Below are 25291 nucleotides of genomic sequence, written 5' to 3' on the forward strand. Positions count from 1 at the left end.
CATTCTCTGTTCTATGTTCTAAGGCCCCTGCTGGTTCTGATATTCTGCATCCTAAGGCCCTTCCAAGCTCTGACATTTGATGACTGTATGGTGCCCCAATGCAGAGTGCCAGTGGGCATGGGGCAGGATTAGCATCAGCAAAGATGGGCTCCTGGGTTTCGTCGAGCACTCTGCAGGTGTGTAGGGGAACCCACTGTTTCTTATAACCCAGCTGAGTGCCCTGCGGGGTGAGGAGGCACAGAACCGTACCGATGCATGAGGGAAGAGCCAGGCAGAGCCTTTCACACCTTGGAGAGAGGGGAGGCAGCCTCCGAGTGCGTGTGGGCAGGGTCTGGTGCAGGGGGCGACTCTCTTCTCCCGGCTAGGGTGGCAGGACCTCCCTCCCACGGGCTTATCTCTCCCTTGTCTCAATGGCCTGCCCTTAGCTACAGCTGGGGGGGAAGAAGCAAGAAGAGCAGGCAGCTCACTGCCCCGGCAGCTGATGATGGAGCCAATCGGCAGCTCTGGGCTGTGGGAATAGACAGGGTGCTTAGAGGAGGTGGATGTCAGAGGGGATGAATGCTTGGGTCCTCAGGGATGGAGAAGGAGAGCAGGTTCCCACAGTTCTAGTTCTAGTACTCAGGGACATTTAACCCCCCACTTTTTCAGTTTTTCTCATCCACAGTAACAGTCCTTTACAAAACAAAAAAACAAAAAACAATAAAATTCCTCTAGTTCCTCCTCAGGAGGAAATCCTGAGGCGCAAACCTGGAGCGCTAAGAAGTAACAGAGTGGATGAATGTAGGGGAATATAGAGAAAAACTTTGTAACAATTAGAGCTGTCTGGTAGTGGAATGGACTGGTAGTGAGCTCCCCATCATTGCAAAAGTAGCTCTCTCCATCACTGGAGGTCTCCTAGCGGAGAATGGAGGAACCCTCGTCAGGGACGGTGGAGAGGGGATTCTCGACCAGATGTGGGTTGTTCTAGTTGAGCTTCTGGGCTCTGAGGCTCTGGGGTGGGCTGAGGGGAGCTTGGTCCCTGTAACTAACCCATGGCCCCCACCCTGCAGGGAAGGAGGAGTTTGTGGCCACCTTCAAAGGCAACGAGTTCTTCTGCTACGACCTGTCTCACAACCCAATCCAGAGCAGCACGGATGAGATCACGCTGGCCTTCCGGACCTTGCAAAGGAATGGCCTCATGCTGCACACGGGCAAGTCGGCCGACTACGTCAACCTGTCCCTCAAGTCCGGGGCCGTCTGGCTCGTCATCAACCTCGGATCCGGCGCCTTCGAGGCCCTGGTGGAGCCTGTCAACGGCAAATTCAATGACAACGCCTGGCACGACGTCCGGGTCACCCGAAACCTGCGCCAGGTAGGGGGCTCCAGTGGGGCGGCCTGGGGGTGGGGGAGGGCAGCCCGCAGGGGAGCTGGGCAAGGGCAGGGGCTTAGAGAGCCACAGTCCCAGGGCAGAGGACAGGGTCAGGGAAGGGGGGGTCACCTAAGGCAGCGTGTGTGAAGGAGTCTGGGGTCTCGGCTGTGCCAGGGGATCCTGAGGTTTGGGATGGGGAATTTGACTTGAACAGGGTGGGCAGCCCAGAGGACAAGGGGAGAGAGAGAGAAAGGAACAGTCAGGAGCAGCACCAGCTTGGGGGGCCAGTCAGGTAGGGCAGAGAGGGCCTGGCTGCCTGGGGAAGGGAAGAAGCGGACCAGCTGTGGTCTGGTGGACAGGATGGGCCAGGGGCCGGGCAGGGTGTGGGGATGGAAGGGATGAGGCTGGAACTTGGGCCAGGGCCAGAGTGGCAGCATGGGGATGAGTCTTAGGGGGGAGAAGGTCCCTTTTCTCAGACTCCCCTGGAAAGCACATCCCCTATCAGCAAGGCTCTGTTCTAGCCCCCTGCCCAGAAAGGTGGGCTTCAGGAGGCTGATCTGATTGAGCCCAGGAACCCTGGCAATACAAAGAGATTCAGAGGCTTTGTTTTCTATGGCTGTATGAGGAGAAGATGGCCATGTTTTTCTGGTCCCTTGTTATCACTGATTCCTCTTTCCTGGGACAGGATATCACTGGCCCTTCTTGCTCTTTGTACTCCATAAGCTGCCCCCTGTCCTCTGCCCCAACACATCTTCTCTGGCTGAGGCCTGTGTTCCGTGTGTGTCTGTACTCAGGGACATTTAGCCCCCCACCTTTTCAGCTTTTCTCATCCACAGTAACAGTCCTTAAAAAAACAAAAAAAAGAAAAACAAAAAACACAATAACACTCCTCTGCCACCTGGACCAACCCTGGGCAGAGGTCCTGGGGGCCTATCAATCCGTTAGTCTGCTTGTTACCTCGGTGGCTGCCTCATAGACATCTCTGCCCCACTTCTCTCTCTCTCTCTCTCTCTTCCTGTCTCTCTCTCTCTCTTTCTCTCTGCCTCTCTCTCTCTTTCTCTCTGTCTCTGTCTCTCTGTTTCTGTCTCTGTCTCTCTCTGACTCTCTGTCTCTGTCTCTCTCTGTCTCTGTCTCTCTCTGTCTCTCTGTCTCTCTTTCTGTCTCTCTCTCTTTCTGTCTCTCTCTGTCTCTGTCTCTCTGTCTCTCTCTGAATCTCTGTCTCTGTCTCTGTCTGTCTCTCTCTGACTCTTTGTCTGTCTCTGTCTCTCTCTCTGTCTCTCTGTCTCTCTTTCTGTCTCTCTCTCTCTTTCTGTCTCTCTCTGTCTCTGTCTCTCTGTTTCTGTCTCTGTCTCTCTCTGACTCTCTGTCTCTGTCTCTCTGTCTCTCTCTGACTCTCTGTCTCTCTCTGTCTCTGTCTCTCTGTTTCTGTCTCTGTCTCTCTCTGACTCTCTGTCTCTCTGTCTCTCTCTCTCTCTCTCTGTCTCTCTCTGTCTCTGTCTCTCTGTTTCTGTCTCTGTCTCTCTCTGACTCTCTGTCTCTCTGTCTCTCTGTCTCTCTCTCTCTCTCTCTCTGTCTCTCTCTCTCCCCCTTGGCATCCATCTCCTTCGCGCACTGTACCTGCTGTTTCTTGTGAGTTGCATTGTCCTGGCAGCTGCCAGGTGGAACCTTGCTTCGCCTCCTCTCGACTGATTCTGGACCTCTGTTCTTGGGTTCTGAGTCTGCCAGACCCCCTCCCCAACTGATTTAGCACCATCAATTAATGGATTAACACAGGTGCGGAGGGGGCTGCTCACTCAGCACCTCTTGCATTGACTTCCAGCTGGAAGAGATGAATGGAACTGCTCTTTTCTGAGACTGTTGGCAACCTGTTGGATTCAGGGTGTGTCAGCCCCTCCTGCTCCAATCCTCTCTGTTCTCTGGGTGCACACCTATGGGGCTGTCACGTAACCGTCTTCTGTCCCTGCCCCACCCCAAGGATACTCACCTTTTCCCTGGCCAGATTAGTAGGCAGGGTAAGGCACTGCCAGCTCTCTTACTCTTCGGAGGACGCTTTCACTACTTGTAAATGGGGCTCCCATTTGGTAGTGTCTGTCTTACTTGGAGGCCCCCTTTTGGGTCTTGTTCTTCTCAGGCTACTGCTTCTTGGCTTTTCCCTGAGCCTTGATACCCCCATGATGCTTCTCTGCCACCTGGTACTTTGCCTCCACCCCAGGAAGAACTTGATCATTCTGCCAGTCAGTATTTATTGAGTTTCAATGACTAAACAGCTCAATCAAGTATGGAGATGAAAGGGACATTAGAGACAAAGCAGGACTGGGAACTTAGAATTAGAAGGGACCTTAAAGGTTCCTAATGTCCTAGAAGGGATCCTGGAGGTTCCTGAGGTTCCAGAAGGGACCTTAGAGGTTCCTGAGGTCCTAGAAGGGCTCTTGGAGGTTCCTAAGGTCCTAGAAGGGCTCTTAGAGGTTCCTGAGGTCCTAGAAGGGCTCTTGGAGGTTCCTGAGGTTCCAGAAGGGACCTTAGAGGTTCCTGAGGTCCTAGAAGAGATCTTGGAGGCCATCTAGTCCAACCCTCTCATTTTACAGACCAAGGAACAGAGGCGGAGAGGTGAAGGTAAAAGTAAGAGGCAGAGCTAGGATTCGAACTCATGTTCTAGAACTGCAAATCCAGTGCTCCTTGCCCCCTGTTTGATAGTGAGACCTAGAGAAAGACATGTCTTACCTAGCCAAAAGGAACCCAGATCCCTTGACTTCATATCCAATGTGCTTTCTTCCATATTTCTGCCATTTCCTGTGGAATTGGGGGCTGGAAGGGCCTTCTTAGAGAGGGGAGCTAGTCTAAAGCTGGATGATACCCCAGGATTGGGGCAAGGGAAAAACCTGGGGGGAAAGATAGCAGGCTATGCATCCTAAAATAGAAGCTTTGCATCCCCAGCTCAGGGGTCATGGGACCAAGTTTCCTCTGGGGCCAGGCGAGAAGAGAGTGACGCAGAGTGCTGAATGGCACCAGCTGCTGGCCTGCTTGAGTGGGTGGCCGGGGGCCAAGGACACTTTGTCGAGTGAATTCCAAATTTTTTTCCCCCAAGTGCTTGGCACAGCCAATGGGGTGAGAGCTGGCCTTGGCCTCCGCAGCAGCAGCAACAACCCAGAGACACTCTCTCCTTCTCTTGAAGGAGGTGGCCAGGGAGCCGTGGAGAGGCCAGAAGGCCAGCCAGCAGGAGGGAGGAGAGGGGGAAACCACGACCTTGGGAGAATTTGTAGGGACAGGATGGTCAGCCCTGGAATCATAAGGAGGGTGTGAGTGCCAGGGGACGCCCCCTCCCTCCCCCAGGAGACTGGGATGGCTGAAGCCTCCCTCCATTTGTCCATGAGCTGGTCATCGCCGGGGAGGATTCTGGGAGGCCTATTTTTATTCTGGGACCTGCTTCCCTGCATTGCCCAGTGGGCTCCGGCCATGGCCCAGCTCAGCGAATGCGTGCTCCTTTTGACGCTAGCCAGAGAGCTCGCTTTAATGTTCGCCAAAGAGCTAATTTTAACATTAGCCAGAAAGCTCATTTTAATGCTAGCCAGAGCCAAATTAGGAAGGCAATTCAGCTATCAAAATATCCCCCCATTCATTAGTATCACGTGATAGCCTCTGGGGGCATGACTGGAAGGGGAGTGAGGGGGAATTGAGAGTTGCTAGGACCCCTGAGGAATGGGCCCTCCTTTCATCGGGATTCAGCTTCTAGGCCCTGAGGCCACCATGATGAAGGCCATGCCAAGGCTCCACCCAGTCCAATTCAACACATGTTTATTAAAAGCCTGCTCTATTCAGGCCATGTGCAAGGCCGGCTGGGAGATCCAAAGTTTAGATATGACCCAATCCTACCCTTGGGGAGCTGACAATCTAATAGGGAGATAAGAGCTGTAGACAAATAACTGTGATTTAAAATGGGTGATGAGGTGAAAGGAGAGGAGCTGGGGTAGAGTGGAGAGCCATGCTGGCCTCAAAGCCAGGAAGACCTGGGCTCAAGGCTTCCTTGTGACACCTCCTGACTGCACCACACCTCTCCTGCTCAGATGCCTTCCTCTGGGCCACCTTCCATTTACACTCTACCTATCTGATACCTATCTAGCTCTTTACATGTGGCCTCCCTCGTTAGAGTGTGGGCTTCTTGAGGGGAGGGACCATGCTTTTGCCTTCCTAGACCAGCAGAGTGTCTAGCCCATAGTATGTGCTTGATAAATGCCTGTTACATGACTAATATGTTGCAGAGAAGGGACGATTAGGTAGTGCATTAGATAGAGTGCTGGACTTGGAGCCAGGAAGACCTGAGTTCAAATCCTGTCTCAGACATAACTTCTCAATTTTAGTCTCTTCATCTGAGACTGCTAGGTGGCACAATGGATAGTGAGCTGGACCTGGAGTCAGACCTGAGTTCAAATCAGGCCTCAGACACTTACTGGCTGTGTTACCTTGGACAAGTCACTTACCCTCTGTCTGCTTTGATTTCCTCCTCTGTAAAATGGGGATAATAATAACACCTACCTTACAGAGTTGTTGTGGGAATTAAATGAGATACTATTTGTAAAATGCTTTGTAACTCTTAAAGTATTATGTAAATGCTTTTGTTGTTCAGTCATGAACAACTCTTTGTGACCCCATTTGGGGTTTTCTTGGCAGAGATACTGGAGCAGTTTACCATTTCCTTCTCCAGCTCATTTTACAAGTGAGGAAACTGAGGCAAACAGGGTTCAGTGACTTGCCCAGGGTCGCATAGCTAGTGAAGTCTGAGGCCAGATTTGAACTCAGGAAGATGAGTCTTCCTGACTCCAGGCCCAGCGCTCTATCCACTGCACCATAGCTGCCCATAATGCTAGCTATTATTATTGAAGGTGCCTTGGGAGAGGAAGTTCATGCCTGGGAGCTCCCTATACCAGTGAAATCACAAAGTCAGTTTCTAAGCCTGTCCCATGCTCATTCTTATCCCTCCTCCCTCACAAAACTCTGAGGAAGAGAGAACTTTGTAAACCTTAAGAACTGAAATTATCCTTAGTTTAACTCTCAAGTGGCTTGTTGGAGAATCACCACATCTTTTTTAAGTTCATCTGTGTTGGGCACAGGGCAAGGGAGAGACAAAGTTTCAATAAGATCAGGCCCATTTCCTGCCCTCATGGAGCTTCCAATCTAGGATGGAGATGGGAGCTAGAGTATATCCCATTAGGCACCCAGGATGGTAGCTGCTTTGGAATTGGAGCTCAGGGAGTCCAAGACCAGAGGACTTGAAATAGGGAGGGGGTGCCTTCAGAAGGTTGGTTCCATTTCCAGCTTTCATTTCTCCAGGGGAGAGTCTAGTGGGCAAATCAGCTCATATTTGTATGGTGCTCTAAGGTGACAGGAGTTTCTTCTCTCTAGGCCTGTTTTCTCCTCTGTACAAAGAGGGGGTTGAGCTAGATAATGTCTAAGATCTCTTTAGCTTCAGCTCTATGATCCTCACATCCTCACATCCCCAGTTTGAGCCTTGATTAATCTTCTTTCCATTGAACGAAGCTAGTGACTGACAAGTTATACCAACACACTTTTGTAATCAATCAGTCAATCAGCAAACATTTAAGACATCTTCAGAGTGCTTAGGGCAGGCTCTCTTTAGACCACTGGGCATACAGAGACTGCTCAAAGGAGCAGGGGGATTGCCTACTGGGTCAAGCTTTGGTTGATCCAGCCTGGTAAAACCCTGGTCAATGGAAATCCTATGAGATGTGCCCTCCCTGGGAAGGGGACCGTGCTTGCCAACCTGGACATTAGTCTGTAAGGTGAGGTTCAGCCCAGCTCCTTTTTTGGGCTCTTGGTGTTTCTGACATTCATAAAGAGACATTAGAGGCTTCTAGGTGATCCAGTGGATAGACCACTGGACCTGGAGTCAAGAAGACCTGAGTTCAAATCTGGCCTCAGACACTTATTAGTGGTATGATCCTGGGCAAGTCATTTAACCTCTGTCTGCCTCAATGTCCTCAACTATAAAATGGGGAAAATAATAATATGAAACTAACAACACCTTTCTATCAGAATTGTTGTTAGGCTTCAGAGATAATATTTGCCAAGTGCTTTACAAACATTAACATGACCTCTAAATGCTAATAGATGATGATGATGATGTCCAAACCCCAGAGAATTTTTTAATTTCCTTCCTATACCTGCATCTACCACCTCTTGGAGGAGGCTGGTGTCACTGTTCTTTCCACAGGATCACAGAATCTCAGATTTGGTAGAGACCCCAAAGGGGTCTAAGACTTAGAGGTGAAAACAATCTTTGAGGTCATCTAGACCAACCAACTTATTTGCTGGATGAGGAAACTGAGGAAACTGAGGCTTGAGAGCAGGGAATGGACTTGCCCCACATGGATTCTAAGGGAGTGGAGCTAGAATTTTCACCCTATCTTTTGACTCCAAATACAGTGTCCCTGGGGCCGCTAGGTGGCGCAGTGGATAGAGCTCCAGCCTTGGAGTCAGGAGGACCTGAGTTCAAATCCGACCTCAGACAATTGACACTAGCTGTGTGACCCTGGGCAAGTCACTTAACCCCAATTGCCTCACCAAAAAAATAAACAAACAAACAAATAAATAAATAAATAAACAAATAAAGCAAAAATAAAATGAGAAAAGAACATCTAATAAACAAATAGGGTGTTCTTTCCATTCTAATTCCACTTAGGGAGGTAAAGTTTATAGCTGGATGACCTGCATTCCAATTCCAGCTTTACGATTTACCACTTGTGTGACCTTGGGCGCTCTCTTGACTTCTCTGAATGCCTCTGTAAAATGAAGGCTTGGATCAGAAAGCCTCTGGGGTTCCTTTTGGCTCTCTGTGATCCATGGATAGGCAGAATCCCTCTTCCAACCTCCCTGAGTGATTGCCACCCTCCAATGAAAGCTCTCTGACCTGCAAACTTGCCTTGGTCAAGTTTCAGAAGGGATTCTCCTCCTCTTGATACTTCAGGATTGGGTGGACAGTTCCATGGTGGGTGGCCTTGTCTATTCCTCTAATGATTTTACAGATGTCAATCACCTCCTCCTCAGTCTTCTCTTTTCTGACCTAAGACTTCTGCTCTTCTGGGTCTTGAATCTTAGCAATCAGAATCATCTCTCACTGCCCCCAATCATTATTCAGGAGCTGTTTTCTCACATCTCCCTCTGGTCCTGATGTAGGGACTCATCTGTCTGTCTGCTGCCTCTTCCTACCGGCCTCCTCTCTTCCTTTATCCCTTCCCCCATTGCTCTTTTCCTGGCATATTCAGCCTCTCAGGAATCCAGACCATTCAAAGATGGAAATGCTCATGCTCTTGCTTTATGGCACCTCCCCATACTAGAGTGTGGAATCTGGGCTGGGAGGGGATTGCTTACACCCTTCCCAAAGGAATTTCAATCATCGGAAGCCCTGAGAGGGTATTGTTGAAACAGTCTCACCTCCCACCTGGTGCTGGCGTGCAGGCCACAAACACAGGCTTATCAATGATACTCCAGGCACAGGGTTTCACCTTGGCAACAGTGCTTCCTGCTTGGACTACTTCTAGTCCCTCCACTCGAGGTTGGGATAAGAGTCAGAGCTGGGAATAGCCTTAGAGCCCAGAATGTCACAGCTAGGAGTGTCCTTAGAAGAAAGGATGTCAGAACTGGCCTGCGAGAGCCAGGCCCTTCTTTACAGATGGAGAAACTGAGGTTCAAAGACTGGAAGTAAGTCACCCATGATTAAGTAGAAGCAAATTAGTACCAGTGCCAACCTCATCCCCTGAGTGTCTGGCTTGCTGGGCCAGTCTCTGGTGCCATCTTTCTTCTTGTTCTCTTTCTTAGCCTTGAATCCCCTTTGTGCAAGCTGGTCAAACCTGCTCTCTGCACCCATGTTACTCTTGCATTAACACAACTGGTCCTGGTGATTACCAGGGGCAGGATTTTTGGCCATGGTGTCCATCTTGTGGGGCTGGGAGGATAGCCTCGGAATCAACATTGTATAGCCATCCTTACTAGCAGCTTAAGGGCCTTGGAGCTAAGTTCTTCCTGCTCTCAAAGACTAGCCTCTTCTCTTAAAACCTTGCTTCTCTCACAGCACTTCCAGTTGTCCTCTTGCCAGGTTTTCCATGTTGCCCTGACCACTGACCTTCCCATCCCTTTGCCCATAGAAGGTACTTGAATAATTACTTGTTGAATTGTATTGCTTAGAGTGTAGTCCTGTCCCATATTCAGAGATGCTCAGAGCACTCATGTGCCACTTGCTGATTAATATGGGTGATTTCGGACTCCTCCCAGCTACTAAATATGGAATCCCATTACTGGTAATTTCATGGGGGCCTTTGCCATTGTCTTCCCGAATTAGCACTGTGTCTGTTAGTTTTGCCAACATTCTTCCTAATGGGCCTGCCCCTTTAATGCCACTGCATTATCTAACTGCCTTACCACTGAAGGTTCCCCACATTGTTTAGTGCCCTGTCTGTCATCTCTGCTGCCCAAGTGTTTCCTCCTCCTTATGTCCTTGGCTCCCAAGTCCAGGGTCATTCTCTAAAGAGATCGTGGAGAGAAAAGGACTCATGACCCACCAGGAGTCCTGGGTAGGAGGATATGGTTTAATCCTCATTGCTAAGGGATCCAGAGAGAGAAAGGAGTGTTTGTGGAAGGCAGCCAGGCCTTTGGGTGGGTATTCATGGGGTATGGGGGCTATGGAGAATGAGTTCCCCGAGTTGGTTGTGGAAAGAGGTATGTGGGATCTGTAGGTATAAATGGTAGCCAGGAGCTTGGAAAATGGGGTACATTAGGTGGTTTTCTTTTTCAGGGGATGATGGGGAAGGGTCATTTACAGGGAACTCATTGTCTAGAAGGTTGAGAGGAAATTGTGTTGGAGGAAAGAATCATGGGAACCTTTGGGAAATGATGGGGCTCTGAAAAAGTGAATGAGGGCAGGGAGGATGAGATTTGGTTATTTGGGGGACCAGAGTGGGAGGGGAGGGAAGAACATGGGAGGGGGAGGGCTTGGGACAATTGGAAATTATTGGGAAAATGTCCCTTTCCAACTGTACTTGGAAAAATGGCATCCTTCTAATTCTCACAATGATTCAGTCTTCCTCTTCCATCTTGGTGAAGAGAAGGGACCAAAATGAGAGGAGCTGGGGGGACCCCCATGCCTCCTTGAATTCCTATCCCCATGCCTTGCCCACAGAACAAGAAGACTCCCCTTTCCCCACTATGTTGCTTTGGAACATTCTCTAGGCCCCCAAATAAAAGTTTCATGTCCATACCAGCCCATTGATTTTCAAGGAGCTATTGACCACCAGCCCACAACCAGTCAGCTAGCTGGATGGTCACCAACCAGACAACTCATCGTCCAAGACCCCAGCAGGCCACCGGTCAACTAATTGGCCAACCCCAACCAGCTCTTTGAATCTGAAAGCCATCTGGCTGACCACTGAGCCCATAAGCCCACCACCAATCAACTGCCCAACCCAATAGATCATCCCTCTCTCACATCCCTCTCCTTTCCCCTCCCTTCCCCCAATCCCTAACCCCCACCCCTTGACATTTCAGCTGATAGGATTTACTAATACGCATAGTTAGGTTTGCTTCTTAACCGCCCTGCCTTTCCCCCCAACCCCCCCTCAACCCTCTCTGTTGGACAACCCCGTTACCGACTTGTGTGTGTTACTAACACGCTTACAACCTGGTGTGGGGGGAGGGGTGGGGGCTGGGGGTGAGTGGGTGGGGATGGGGGGTGGGGGGATGGGGGCAGAAAACCGAACTAACCTTTTCTGTCTCATCTATGGAATGTTGACCATTTTTTAGTCCTTGGTTTCTCAGTCTTGATTCTTTTCTTGTTTCTTTCTCTACTAACCAAAATCTCTACCTATTCCCCCTTCTCTGCAGACGGCTCTCCGGGGAAGGGGATTGAGGGCATGAAAAAGGGGAATCCATGACTGGGGGGTGGAGGGAGGAAGAAAGAAAGGAAGGAAGAAGCAGACGTGGGACATGAGGGGGTCAACTTCCTTCTCGTTTTCTTCTTTGTCCCCATCAGAACTTTGATTTTTCTAAATCTTGAGTTTTCAGCTGAACCCCGGGGTGGGAGGGCCTGAGCAAACAACCAAATATATAGAGATATATATTTCTCCTCCTTTCTTGAGTTTCACAGTTGGTCATTTTATTTTTCTTTTCTTTCGTTCTTTTTTTTTGTTCGTTTTTTTTTTTTGTTTGTTTGTGTGTGACCCCCCACCCCCACCCCCATACCTCCGGTGCAGCACGCAGGGATTGGACACGCTATGGTAAACAAACTGCATTACCTGGTAGATATCACTCTAATTGTCTTATCGTTTGGTTTGCCGTGGGTTTTTTTTTAACTGTTCGATTCTCCTTTCCGTTCCTTTGGCCTCTTTGGTTTCTGTTCTGCTGTTCCAATTGGTTCTGGACGACCTTTGGATTTTGCTTCTCTCTCTTTTCTGTTGTCCCTCCTTTCTTTTCCTCTCTTCTTTTCCTTCTTGATCCAAAGTCAAATGGAAATCGAGAAATTTGGCCAATTCCTCCCCACCCTAAATTCAGGCCACCAGCCAGAGAGAACTGGGGGCTGGGCCTCTGCCAGCATTGGCTCTGGGGAGGCTGGTCCCAATGCCAGTCCCTTATTTCTGTTGCTTTATTTAGTTGGTTTCTTCCTTCCCTTTTATTTTTCCTTCTTTTATTTATTTATTTTTCCTTCTTTTGTTTGGTTTCTTTCTTGGTCTCCGGAAAATCCATGGAAAACGCCATCCCATGACATGCTGTGCCTTCGCTCACTGTCAGCTCCCAAGGACGGGCCCCCTGGGGTTAGGATGGGGACAGCCCCATGGCAGCCAGCAGGGTGGGATCTCTAGAGGTGTCTGTGTGTAGGGGTGAAACAGGGACATCAGGGAGATGACGGATCTCCCTGGGGACCAGTGAGGAAGGCAATTTTGCTTTCTACCTCCCCAGATACACCTCTAGGGGCTGGTCTCATGTTTCCAGGGATTGAGGTTGGCTGCCAGGGGAACGGTGGCTTCCTTGCTCTGCCTTAGGGGGTGCCCGGCCCTTCCCCTCTACATACTGCATGGCATGAAGGGCCTTCCTCTGCCCCCCCCCAACCAGGGACAGTGTCCTGTTCTCCCCCAGACCGCTCTGCAGCTCCAACTAACACTGTGTCTCACACTGTCTTCCTTTATCCATCCATCCCTCCCTCCTCTCCTTCCGGCCCCTATCCTGCATGACCCTTGGGGAAGAGGTTGATTTCCTTCCTCTTTGATGGGGGTAGTGAGAAAAGAGACTTTGGGGGAAGGGGCCTGGGTGCTGTTGCTGAGCTTATCAGAGGAAGGATTGTGTGTGAGACTGTTGATGTGGGCAGACTTACAATGTCTGTGGATACATCTGACTGCATATGTGCACATGGAGCAAGTCATACAAGAGATGGGGGTGTGACTGCATATATGTAATGTGAGATGTTGCTGTGTGACTGTGATGGATGTCTGCTGATGACATGTGTATAACTACATATATGTTGGTGCATGTGCTGAAGGACAGGTGTCCTTGTGGCCATGTGAGCTCCTAGATGGATGTGAGGGGGTGGCCAGTGGCAGGCTGACACCATTCCCATTTCAGCCTCTGTGGGCCAATGGGCATTCACCTCTCTATAAGTCAGTGCTATGTAGGTATCTACCTGGCTGCATCTACCTCTCATTGAGGGCTCTGGGAGCTGGGCCTCTGATGAGCAGCTGGAGGGCAGTGAAGCCCAGGACAGGCCCCTCCCCTTTTCTTTCCCATGGCCCAAGGATCTGCCCAGGCTGTGTTCCCAATTCCAGCCTTAACTCATTTTGTTGTTTCTGTTTAGACACTTTTCAATCATGTCTGACTCTTCATGACCCCATTTGGGGTTTTCTTGGCAGAGATAGTAGAATGGTTTGCCATTTCCTTCTCCAGCTCATTTTACAGATGAGGAAACTGAGGCAAGTAGGGTTAAGTGACTTACCCAGGGTCGCACAGCTAATGAATGTCTGAGGCCAGATTTGAACTCAGGAAGATGAATCTTCCTGACTCCAGGCTGGACACTTTATCCATTGTGGGGTCACCTCTCTGCCTCACACCGATGTTCTGCCTCAGTGAGTCTTTGTCTATGAGCCTCAACTCTCCCAATGTATATAACTCTCATTTGATAACTCCTGTCTAAGGTTTTCCCCTCACCACCCCAGATCATTCAAATGTCATTATACTCATTTTACAGATGGGAAAACTGAGGCTCAGGGAAGCAGGAGCAGAAGTTGAACCAAAGGATCCACACCCCAAGAACAGTTGTCTCCTCATTGCTCCAGGCTGCTTCTCTTGCCCCAAGCTTCCTTTCCTGACCTATGACCTGGTCTAAATGGGGCACACCCTCTGCACAGTCCTCCCTTGCCAGCTCCAATTCCTCCCAGTGTTCCTGGAGAGATGGGTCAGAATACAGCCAGGAGCATCCGCTCTGTCCATAACACAGTCCCTTGTCCCAGGGAGCTTCCACTCTAAAACAGCCTGGCCAATAGCCCTTTCCTCACTTAGCCAGGTAAAAATAGGAGGAGTCCGGGTGAACATTTACAATGGACTGGTTATAATTGGTATTTATTTGTAAGTCTCCCCTAATAGTGGCTAGGTCATAACCTACAGGACCAGCTGTGGACCCAAAGTCAAGGGAAAGGTGACAGACAGGAGAAGCCGGGGCGCCATGCTGGCTAGGAGACAGCATGGTGTTGGAAAGCATCAGCATTGGGTTTGGAGTCAGGAGGAATTTCATTCATATTTTGCTTGTGATGATAGCTGAGAGACCTTGTCAGCTGCCTCAGTTGACTCATCTGTAAAATGGGGCTACCAATGGCACCTACTTGACAAGGTTGTTATGAGGATCAGATGAGAACTCCCCAAAAGTGCTTTAAGCACCCCAGAAATGTGAGCAGTTAGTATGGTTGTTGTGATCGTTAGGGGTGATCAGTCCACTACCGATTGGGCTGTGTGATTTGTGACAAGTGTTTCAGCTTCTCTGGGCTTCATTTTTCTCTCCTGCCCAATGGAGACACATGCCCTACCTGACCTCCTCACGGGGACACTGAGAAAAGCTGATGGAAGAATGTGAAGTTCCTTACTAATGAGGATCATGAAATATGGACTTGTCATCTCCAGCTTCTCCTAGTGAGAGGGTTAGCAACTCCCCTCCAGGTTGGTTTTTCAGAAAAGCTGCTAGTCTGTCTTCAGTACAAACCCTTGAGGATAAGTTTTGCCACTGGGGAGACCAGCACTCTCCTTGCCTTGTCATGAATGGAACTCCAAATGGAATAGCAGAGCTGGGAAGGACCTTATTAGAACATAAAACTTGGAATGTTAGCACTGGGAAGGATTTGGGAACATAGAACAAGGAATGTCAGATCTGGGAGGGATGTTAGAACATAAAACATGGAATGTCAGCACTGGGAAGGATTTTAGAACATAGAACAAGGCACGTCAGAGCTGGAAGAAGTCTATTTAAAACAGGAAAGGAAACAAGTGCACAGAGATGAAATGAATGATCCGTGGTCACACTGTCAATAAGTGGCATAATCGGAATTTAAACCGAGATTTCTAGATTAAAAATCAATTTTCCCTTCTATTGTACCATAGTGACAGGATAGAAATGGCTAACAGGGAGTTGAAAATCTGAATAAAGAAATAGTGAGAGCCTCTAGCTGCCTTTGCTGAGCCACCAGACCCAGATGAATGACATTTCAGGTTACTGAAGAAATGGCAGAAGTTATGGCAAAGACTTGGTCAAGGATCTTTGAAGGATCCTGGTGGATGGGAGAGGCACCATGCATGGCTCTGGAAAAAGGCCAATGTCCTGCCTTCCAAAAATAGGAAGAGAGTAAGTTTGTAAACCAGAATCTGGTAAGCTTAACATCAATTCCAGGAAAATATTTCAGAAGACAAAATGAAGTTATCTTTTAGAAAAGGCAGTGGTGATGAAAAAGAGACAAGCATGGCTTCATCAAAAACAGGTTTTGGCAGACGAGCCTTGGTTTGTTTGTTTGTTTGTTTGTTTGTTTGTTTGTTTGTTTTTTACAGGGTTGTGAGATTGGGAATCCAGGGAATATTTTAGACTCAACTTACTTGGATTGTAGCAAAACATTTGGCAAAGCCTCTCCAGCTATTTTTGTTGACAAAATGGGGAGCTATGGGGTAGACAATAGCATAGTCAGCTGATTCAGAATTAGGTTTTGTTCCAATACAGTGCCCATCACATAGTAAGCACTTAATAAATGCTTGCCTATTGGTTAATTGATTGAGAAGTATCCAAATAGTGCAAAAAAGTGCTGGATTTGTAGTAAGAGGCACTGTTATTGCCACCAACTACTTGTGGAACATAGTCATCTCTGCCTTAAGGGCATTAACATTAATCTCTCTGGGTCTCAGTTTTCTCATCTATAAAATGAGAGAATTGAGGGGAGGTGACTTGTCCAAGATCATATGCTTACTAAGGGGATTTGAACTCAGGTCCTGTAGGATCCTTAGCCCACTTCCCTTCTAGCTCTAAATCTGTGATCTACCTGATCTGTGAGTGAGTGGACCCAAAGAATGGTCATTGATGGCTTGATGCTAGTTAGCAAGAAAGTCTCTGATGGGATGCTTCAGAGTTTTATCCTTGTCTCTGAGTTATTCCAGACTCTTATTGATGACTTCGATGAAGGCACGGAGAACATGCTTATCAAAGTTGCAGCACATATCCCAGAACATAAGATGGCAGAGTCAGGATCCCCAAAGCCCTCAACAGACTCAAATATTAGGCTGCATGTAATGAGGGGCAACTAGATGGTGCAGTGGATAGATGGATGGGTCTGGAGTTAGGAAGACCTGAGTTCAAATATGGCCTCAGACACTTACTAGTGTGTGATCTTGGGCAAATCACTTAACTCTGCTTGAGTTCTTCATCTGCAAAAATGAACTGGAGAAAGAAATGGTAAACGACTCCAGTATCTCTGCCAAGAAAACTCCAAATGGGGTCACGAAGAGTTTGACACGACTAAACAACAACAGAGTGTCCAGGAATAGATACGTGATGATCTTGCTGTTCTTTTCTCTGGTCAAACCACACTTGGAGTATTGTACTGGGTCCTGGACACTAGTTTTTAGGAGGGACATTGACAAGTGTGGCAGGTAATCACAATGGTGAATGGCCTTGACATTTCCCTATATGAGGATTGGCTAAAGGAACTAGGGATGTTTAGTTTGGAGAAAAGAAGACTTGGGGATGTGGGAGGATTTCTGTGTTCAACTTTTGAAGAGTCATCACATGGAAGAGAGATTAGACTTGTATTTTTTGGTCCCAGAGAACAGAAACAGGAGCAGTGGGTGGAAGTAACAGCGAGGCAGATGTGGACTTCAAAAACTTCCTAATGATTAAGGTTGTCCCAGAATGGAATGGATTGTCTTGGTGGTGAATTCCTCATCACAGCAGGGCTTGTCGAGGATGTTGTAGAGGTTAGACGGGATGCCTCTGATGCCTCCTTTTCAGCTTTGAGATTCTGTGATCAAGAGATCCCCAGATCACCCAAATGGATGAGGCAGAGTGCTTTGGATACAATGAATCCTCTGATTAATTGGGGATGAAGGAGCAAATTATTTTTATTTCAATCTATGGGAATCTCAGATCTCTGAGCTAGAAGGGACTTCAGGGGCATCTAGTCCAGCCCATATGTGATAGCCTCAACAAGTCAAATTAACAAGCATTTATTAAACACCTGCTAAGTGCCAGGCACTGAGCCAAGCATACGCAAGTGGTTGCCTGGTCTTCTCTTAAAGAACTTCGGTGAGGGGGAACCCACCACTTCCCTCAGTAGCTCTTTTCCCTTTCAGATGGTCAGCATGAGGTTGTGGATGGGGAACTAGTTTGGAGTCAGAGGACCTGGTTTTAATCCCCTTTCTGATATTTAGTAGGCATATGACCTTGGTTTAATCACTTCCCCTCTGGGCTGCAGAGTCCCCATTTGTAAAATGGAGGATTTCTAACATTCGGTGAGACTGTGAATTCTCAATGCCAAATGTCTGAGTCTGTCCCCCAGCATCCAGGAAGGCTAGCTTCTTTGCTGTCCAAGGTCCTTATGGGATCTTGGCTTCAGCGATCTGAAAAACAGTTCTCCTGGGCCAGGTTGAAGATGGATATGAAGGTGTAGATGATTGAGAATGGTCAGGGGGGGATATTATGATCTCCTTTGAAAGTTGGGGCTTTGGTGAGGTGCGCTGCAGTTGTTTGCCCTTTCGTCTGAGTGGTGATAATGAACCCCTGACTTTGTATAGTAGTTTCTCTGAACTACTTCCATGCATTTCTTATTCTTATAAATCATTCCCATTTTTGTAGGAAAGCATTAAGGTTTACAAAGTGCTTTCCCTACAATAACTTTGGGAGGGGTACCATAAAGTATTATTAACTCTATTTTACAGATAAGGAAACCAAGACCCAGGGAGGCAGTGTAGTACAGTGGTAAAAGCAATGGCTTTGGATTCAGAGACCTTGGCTGGAAACCTGGCTCTACTACTCACAACCTTTGTGACCTTGGAGTAGTCATTTCTCTTCATCTCGTATGCAAAATGAGGGTGCTGGACTTGATTTCTAAAGTACACTCAGGGGGCAGCTAGGTGGCGCAGTGGATAGGGCACCAGCCCTGGAGTCAGGAGGACCTGAGTTCAAATCCGGCCTCAGACACTTAACACTTACTAGCTGTGTGACCTGGGGCAAGTCACTTAACCCCAGTGCCTCGCCCAAAAAGAAAAGCAAACAAACAAAAAAACTAAAGTACACTCAGGCTCTGTGTTCAATGACTTGGCCTAAGGTCAAATAGCCCATAAGTAGCAGTTAGGTCTCAAAGCCAGGTCTCTGGACCGTGCCCCCCCAACCCTTCCACATACACAGGTGCAGGTCTTCTTCCACCAGAGGCTAGAGATCAGCTGTCCATTGATGATGATGGGAAATGGAGATGGGGCAGATGAGGCCTAATGGATTTTCTCCCCCTGCTCTAGTTTTGTCTCAGGTATTCTCTAACTTTGGGCCTTGGTCTTGAGCCCTGTACATCCACCACTTTTGTTCTCATGCTAATAACTGACATGTATTTAGTGCTATACACTTGAGTACCACAAGAATCCTTTAACATAGGTGCCATAGCTGTTATCTCCATTCTGAAGATGGGGAAACTGAGACACAGAGAGATTACATAGCCAGGAAGTATCTGAGACTGGTTAACTGAGGTCGTCCTGAGTCCAAGTCCAGTACTCTGCCCACAGTGCCGCACTGCCTCTGATGCAGCACAGACTTAAGATCATAAGCCCAAGAGCTGGAAAGGCATCTTAGGCCTCACTGAATCCAGCCCCCTCATTTTAGAGTTGGGCACAATGAGGCCCAGAGAGGGAAAGGGCTTGCCAAGGTTATCCAGCTGACAAACAATGGAGTTGACTTCTGTTTCAAAATCCATCCTTTCCACTTCCCAACAATGCCTTTGGAAGAGGGCACATAGACAGGCAGGAAAGCCCCAAGAAAATGTAGAAGCCAGCCCTCTTTCATATGCCTCAGCCACCCCTCCTATTCCTTCTGACCAGCCCCCCATCCCCGGTTCCAAAGGGGTAGAGGGGAGAGTGAGAGAGAGTCTGAGAACAGGAAGTGATGTGGCACCCAGAAAAGAGCCCTAGATTTCAAGTTAGGGGACCTTGGTTCAAATCCTGGCTCTGTCACCAAGGGCAGGTCACAACCTCTCCAGGCCTCAGTTTCCTTATCAGAAAAATAAGGAAGTTGGGGTAGACGACCTCTCAGGGCCCTTCTAACTCTAATTGTGTGATCCTAAGTGGAGTAGAACCTGCAGCGTCTGACTGCGACCTGTTTGTTTGTATGGGGAGAATGGAGGCAGGACTTGTCTGTGCTGGGTGCTGTCCATGGTGCTATGGGCACACACGTGTGTTACGTGTCTGTGCTGGGTGCTGTCCATGGTGCTATGGGCTCACACACGTGTGTGTGTGTGTGTGTGTGTGTGTGTGACTGGTTTTATGCAATTGGCTTGTGGGTGGGTAGGCAAAGGTCCCCCATGGGGAATGAAGCTCAGGATTCTGAGACCTTTCCTTTGAGCATCCCTGTTTTCTCAATATGTCTCTTCTTCAGCCCCTCGCCTTTTGGAAGGAACCCTTTCCTCCCTCAACTCTCTTGGCTCCATCTCTCGGCTCGCCTCTACCCCTTCCCCACTGCATGCCCTGGGCCCATGGCTGCAAGCCCTTGGCTTCCTTTAGCTTGGCCTGGCTCCTCCATCCCAGCCCCCCTAACCTGCATGTGTCCTCCTGGCTCTGGCTGTTGCTGTTGATGGCACGCTGTCCCCCTACCCTCCCTCCTCTTTCCTCCCCCAGCCGGCCCCTGCCCCTCCAGAAGCCGGGCGGTGGGGTTAGGGGAGCTGGGGGTCATGGCCCGGGGGGGAGTCGGGGGGATGAGGGGTTTGCACTCCCGTTTCCTGCTTCTACTAACGAGCCGCCATTTTTGTGTCTGGACTTTATGATTTTGTCTGAGGGAACAGTAGGGTTTTACTAACCCAATTCATCTCCCCTTTCCTCCCAAAGACCTGTTCGCAATTTTCCCACTGACCCTTTCCCCTTCCTCTCCACACTATCCGTCCCCAGTTTGTTCCTTCTCCTCTGACTCTCCCATTGTTCTGAATCCCTCACACTCTTTCCCCTTCTTTCCATTTCTCTGCTTTGCCATCAGAGATCATGGGAACTCCAAGAAGGTTAAGGTGAGGGTTAGAGTAAGATTGACCATCAGGAAGGAATAACTTGCCTCCTTCCCCTGGAGATTAGATCTGGGGAGGAGCCAAGGACAGCCACAGAGAGGACAAGTTGGGGTGATGACCCACCTAGACTGAGTGGAGAATGATTAGGAAAGACCAGAGGAAAAGGAGGAGGGCAAGGCAGCTAAGAAGAGGTACTGCTGTACAAGAGATTTAGATTTGATAGAAGAGAGAATGACTGGAGTTGAGTCACCAGAGTAGATGACCAGGGGAAGATACTAATTTCATTTTCTGGAGGTTTCTGAGAGCAGGAGAGACCCTTTCCTCACCCTCATCCAGACACCTATAGTGCTAGAGCTTAGGAGTCATCCTACCCAGAGGTAGGATTGATGGACAAAAGGGACTTTCTATAGAAGACCCTGGACCTTGTGGGAAGATGGAGGAAGGGATGGGGGTGGGGTGAAGAGCTGTCAGTCACCAAGCACTGGGTTTTGCTGTTTTCAACCTTGGGTCTCTGTGCCCTCCATGAGCTCACAGCCTGACTGGGTAAACAAGATTCACACACAGGGGAGTGACACTAGACAGAAAAACCTTGTGTGCTAGATTGGCAAGGGGTGAGGAGGCAGACTGTCTGTCAATGATGTCCTGGAGAGAGATGGAAAGGTTGGGGAACAAGAGGAAAGGATTAGGATGAGTGAAAAAGACTGCCTCAGCCTCCCCCATTACCCTTTCTCCACCCTCATCCCATTACTCTAATCTCCAGCCTCTATCCCCTACTTCTACAGAAACCCTTACACCTCCACTTCTAGCCTCTACCCTTACTCCCACCTTCAACTCTTTATCCAAACCTTTGCCCCAGTGTCCTCAGCCCTGATTCTTCCTCATTTCTGCCCCCATTGACCTTCATTGTAGTTCTTCCCTCAGCCTTTGACCCACTTCCTCCCACCCCACCCCCAGCCCCCACGAGCCCCATCCATCCTTGACCCCTTCCTTGCCTATTCTAACCTCATTTGCATGTGTTCGTGACTCATACTAATGAGCCCTTTCCTTCCCCTTCCCCAGTCCCCCCAAACTCCCCGGGGGGAAGAGGAAATAAACACTCCAACACTATCTCCTCCCCAATTAAAAAAATAAAACAAATCAAGAAACAAAAAAAACAACCAACAATACAGACACCAAAAACGAAAACAACCAAAAAAAAAATCCCTTTCAAACTGTCAGCTCAGCCTCCCTCCCATGGCAGCTGCACCCCTCCCCCAATTCCCTTCCTTGCCTCTGAATCCAGGCATCCTTCCTTCAGCACAAGGTTTGATGGTTCCCAGGGGGTAGCCCCTCTCCATGCTACCTGGCCCCCCAGCGCTCCAGCTCACAGGTCATTCTCTGGCCAAGCCTAGAGAGAGCTGAAGGCCTGGAGAGCAGAGAAGAGGGCCTCTTCCTCCCTTCCAGTCTGCTTTTATATCCTGCCCTGAACCCACCTCCCCTCGACCTCCACGGACCGTGGGGCCCAAGAGGCCAGGCGGATGGAAGATGGCTGGTGGCGTGTGCGTATGGACTGGAGGGGAGGGGTCTTGTAGGACTGGAATGCCACTCCCTCACCCCCAACTCTTCTTCCATCCCAAGCTGTTTCAGAGAGGGGAAACTGAGTCAGGAAATGTGGGTGCACATATGGGTGGGGTGATGAGTGGGTGAGGGAGAGAAGTGGTCTGTTCAAACAGAAGCAGGACAGACTGTGGAACCCAGGGATCCTGTGCCCTTACCCCAGCCCCAAGATTCTCTGGCCCAGGCCCTTCCTCAACCTCCTCAAAGTGTTATTTTGGACTAGATCTGAGGTATCATTGATACAGAAAATTCCCAGTGAGGAAATTCCCTCCCCTAGTGTATATAGGAATCTGCTAGCCTTAGAGATTAGTGTGGAGCATTGAGAGGTTACCTGACTTGCCAAGGGCCACACAGCCACAATGAGTCAGGCCATCATGATTCAGAGGCCCTCTCTCTACCCATTATGCCAGAGGCATCTTCCTCAAAATTCTCTTTCCCAAAGTCCAGGCCCTCTGCCCCCAGCTCTCTATCCATGAACCCTACTTACAGTCCAGCCCAATGCAGCCAGCATTGGGATTTAGAGGTTGCCCAGACACCCCCCTGGCCTCATGGAGCTGAGGACAGGACACTGGCACAGATGCTCAGAGATCCTAGATCCAGGCTTCAGCTGTCAAGTCTGACTTGGGTGGAAGGGGGAATAGCCACATGTCTGGGTTTACCCTGGTCATTCTGTGTTGGGGCCGTGATGCTGTTGCCCCACACGTGTACTTGCCGGCCCAGCCTGGGTGGTGGAGCAGGAGTTGTCCTACCCTCAGGGAGCTCCTGGTCTCTGAGGTCATTATGGACCCCCAAGGTTCATAACCAGGGAATCAGAGGTCACCTCACTCAACCCCCACCTAAAGCCTGGAGCTGGAGATAGTCCAGTCACCCCAACCCCATTTTATAGATTGGGACAGTGAGGCCCAGAGAGGAGAAGGGACCTGCCTAGCTAGTCTATGTATGAACCATGTGTACCTGCCTCCGTGTCCAAATGGAATGTCACCTGAACTATGGGCTGTAGTGGAGTCTTGGGGTTAGGGGCTTCTCCAGGGTTGGGGTTCATGGAGGTTAGGTGGGCGGATCACAAAATTTAAAGCTGAATCACATAGAATGATTCCCTCATTTTAGAGAGGGGGTTTTAAGGCCCAGAGAGGGGAAGGGGTTTGCTTTGGATCCCAGAGCTCATGACTAACAGAACCCATATTTGGACCCAGGTCCTTTGCCTCCAAATCCAAACCTTTCCACTCCATCCTCCACAGGGTGAGCCAGGAAGCCATCTCTGTGACGTCGGCTCCTGGGAGCCCTGGGCCCTGAGACAGGGAGGGGGAAAAGGAAGAACTTGTGCAGCCTGGGGTCAGCCAAGAAGAGACCTGCCCATCCTATGTGGGCACTCAAAAGGAAGAATATCCCAGTGGAAAAGCCCATTGAATTTGGAGTCTGAGGCCTTGGACCTGAATCCCAGCTCTACCAGGTTCTCTGTGACCTTGGGCAAGTCACTTCCCCGTCTGCCTCAGTTTTCTCCTCTTGCTAATGAGGAGGTGGGGTCTGAGGTCCCCTCTTGCTCTCAGTTCTGTGATTCTGAGAGTCAGGGCGCCCAGGTTCTGTTTTCTTATGCTCTGTCACCCTGACTCCCATCTCCTTGCTAGGCCAAGACTGGACAAAGTATCCTTTAGCCTGAGAAGGGAAACTGCACTTTAGGAGGGACCCAGAGGTTCAAAGAAGAGCAGTAATGCCCTCCCCACCTCACTGCTTCTAAGAGAGGCCCTGAGGATGAAGTATGGGCCCAGAAAAGGGGCAAGGGACATTGTGTGGCTCTGTCTTGGTGCCAGTTTGAAGGTCCCATTCTCCCTGGGATTCCTCTGGTCTGTAGAGGACTCTGCCCCTTCCCCCTCCCCTGCATTAGGGGGACCTCTAGGGGGTTCAGTTCAGTCTTCTCTTTGGACACTTGCTGTGTGTTTTTCTACGTCTTCTTTTCTACATGTTTCACCCCCTGACGCTATGACCGTTGCCTAGTACTCCATCCCAACCTGAGACCATCAAATCTTGTGCTTCCTCCTAGCCCCCGCCCCATCTTCCCTCCTTCCCTGTCCTTCCCCACTGTTCCCCCTCTGAGACAAGCAGACATAAAAATGGGGCCCCCTCCCCCAGCACCCCTACCGGCCCCTCTCCCCGGCCCAGCCCCAGCCTCCCCTCAGGAGGTTGACGCCCTGTTGTCTCCTTGTCTCTCCCCTTCCTCCATCCCGTCCCGGGCTGGACAGGTGACCATCTCAGTGGACGGGATCCTGACCACCACAGGCTACACCCAGGAGGATTACACCATGTTGGGCTCTGATGACTTCTTCTACATCGGAGGCAGCCCCAACACGGCAGATTTACCGGGCTCCCCGGTCAGCAACAACTTTATGGGCTGTCTGAAGGATGTGAGTGGGGCCCACAAGGGCCGGAACCTCCTGTGATCAATCAGTCAGTCAACGAGAAAGCTTCCTATGTGCCAGGACAGTGTTGCCTCCTGCCCTTCCCAAGCCCTCCCTTCCTGTAGGCACCATGGCCACCCCCACACCATTGTCTTCAAAGTGATAGAACGATAACTCACTGCTGCTTATTACAACCCCCGTGGAGCAGCTGGTACTGTACAAAGACTCCAGATAGGGAAAAGTGAAAGGAGATGCCTGGCTCTCGCCAGATCAGGACTTAGAGGCCCCACTGACCCCGTGCCAGGATCTCCCAAATCCCGGCTCTGCGATGCTCACCCACGAATTAAGCTCATACTTCAGTGGGGGACATCAGAGATCATCTCGGTCCCTTCATCTGTAAAAGGAAAAAAAAGTTGGACCAGATTAGAGTCGTCACCTCTTTTCTTTTCTTTTCGTGTCCTGGATCCCTTGGGAAGTCTGGTGAAGCCTATGGACCCTTTTCAGAATAAGGTTTTTAAATGCATGAAACAGGACACACAGGATTACAGAGGAAACCAATTATGTTAAAATAGTTATTGAAATATTTAAAAAGCAAGTCCACGGCCTCCAGGGTTAAAATCCCTGAATTAGGTGAACGTTAAGGTTCCTTTCAGCTCTCCAGCCTGTGGTCTAATCTGATAATCCTTATCACTTCATTTGACAGACGGGGAAATTGAGGCCCAGAGAAGAGAAGTGACTTATCCACCATCATTGGTTCATAGGTTCATAGATGTACAGCTCGAAGAAACCAAACAGGCCGTATATTCCATTCCTCTCATTTTAAACATGAGTAAACCAAGGCCTGGAGAGTGACTTGGCCAAGGTCACACAGATAATAGCAGGGCTGAGATTTGAACCCGGGTTCTTTGACTGTAAATCTCAAGCCTTTTCTGTGAAACTGACACCACACTGCAACCCCTCCAGAAGATGGGGCAGGTCCTTGGGACGGCAGGTCACTGGGCCTCCTTCCATTACCGGCCCCTCTGGAAAGTGAAGCAGTAGGAAGAGTAGAGGAGTTGTAGTTTGAGGGCCTGGGTTCAAATCCTGCCTCTGCTTCTTACTACCTATGTAACCAAGGACAAGTCGCTCCATCTGTCTAGGTCTCGGTTTCTTCTGTTGTAAAATGGTGAGTGGGGGAGAGGGCT

General features: G+C 49.5%; 1 protein-coding gene across 1 annotated transcript in view; it reads left to right on the plus strand.

Moving 5' to 3' along the window:
- Positions 1–25291, plus strand: part of NRXN2 (neurexin 2) — a 159524-nt gene that overhangs the window by 29755 nt on the left and 104478 nt on the right. The window contains exons 4-5 of the mRNA XM_027856256.1: positions 1050–1351; positions 23952–24113. Coding sequence (XP_027712057.1) covers positions 1050–1351; positions 23952–24113 — 464 coding nt within the window. The remainder of the gene's footprint in view (positions 1–1049; positions 1352–23951; positions 24114–25291) is intronic.

The sequence above is a fragment of the Vombatus ursinus genome, unplaced genomic scaffold, assembly GCF_900497805.2.
Source record: "Vombatus ursinus unplaced genomic scaffold, bare-nosed wombat genome assembly UNPS02011369.1, whole genome shotgun sequence".
NCBI lineage: Eukaryota > Metazoa > Chordata > Mammalia > Diprotodontia > Vombatidae > Vombatus > Vombatus ursinus.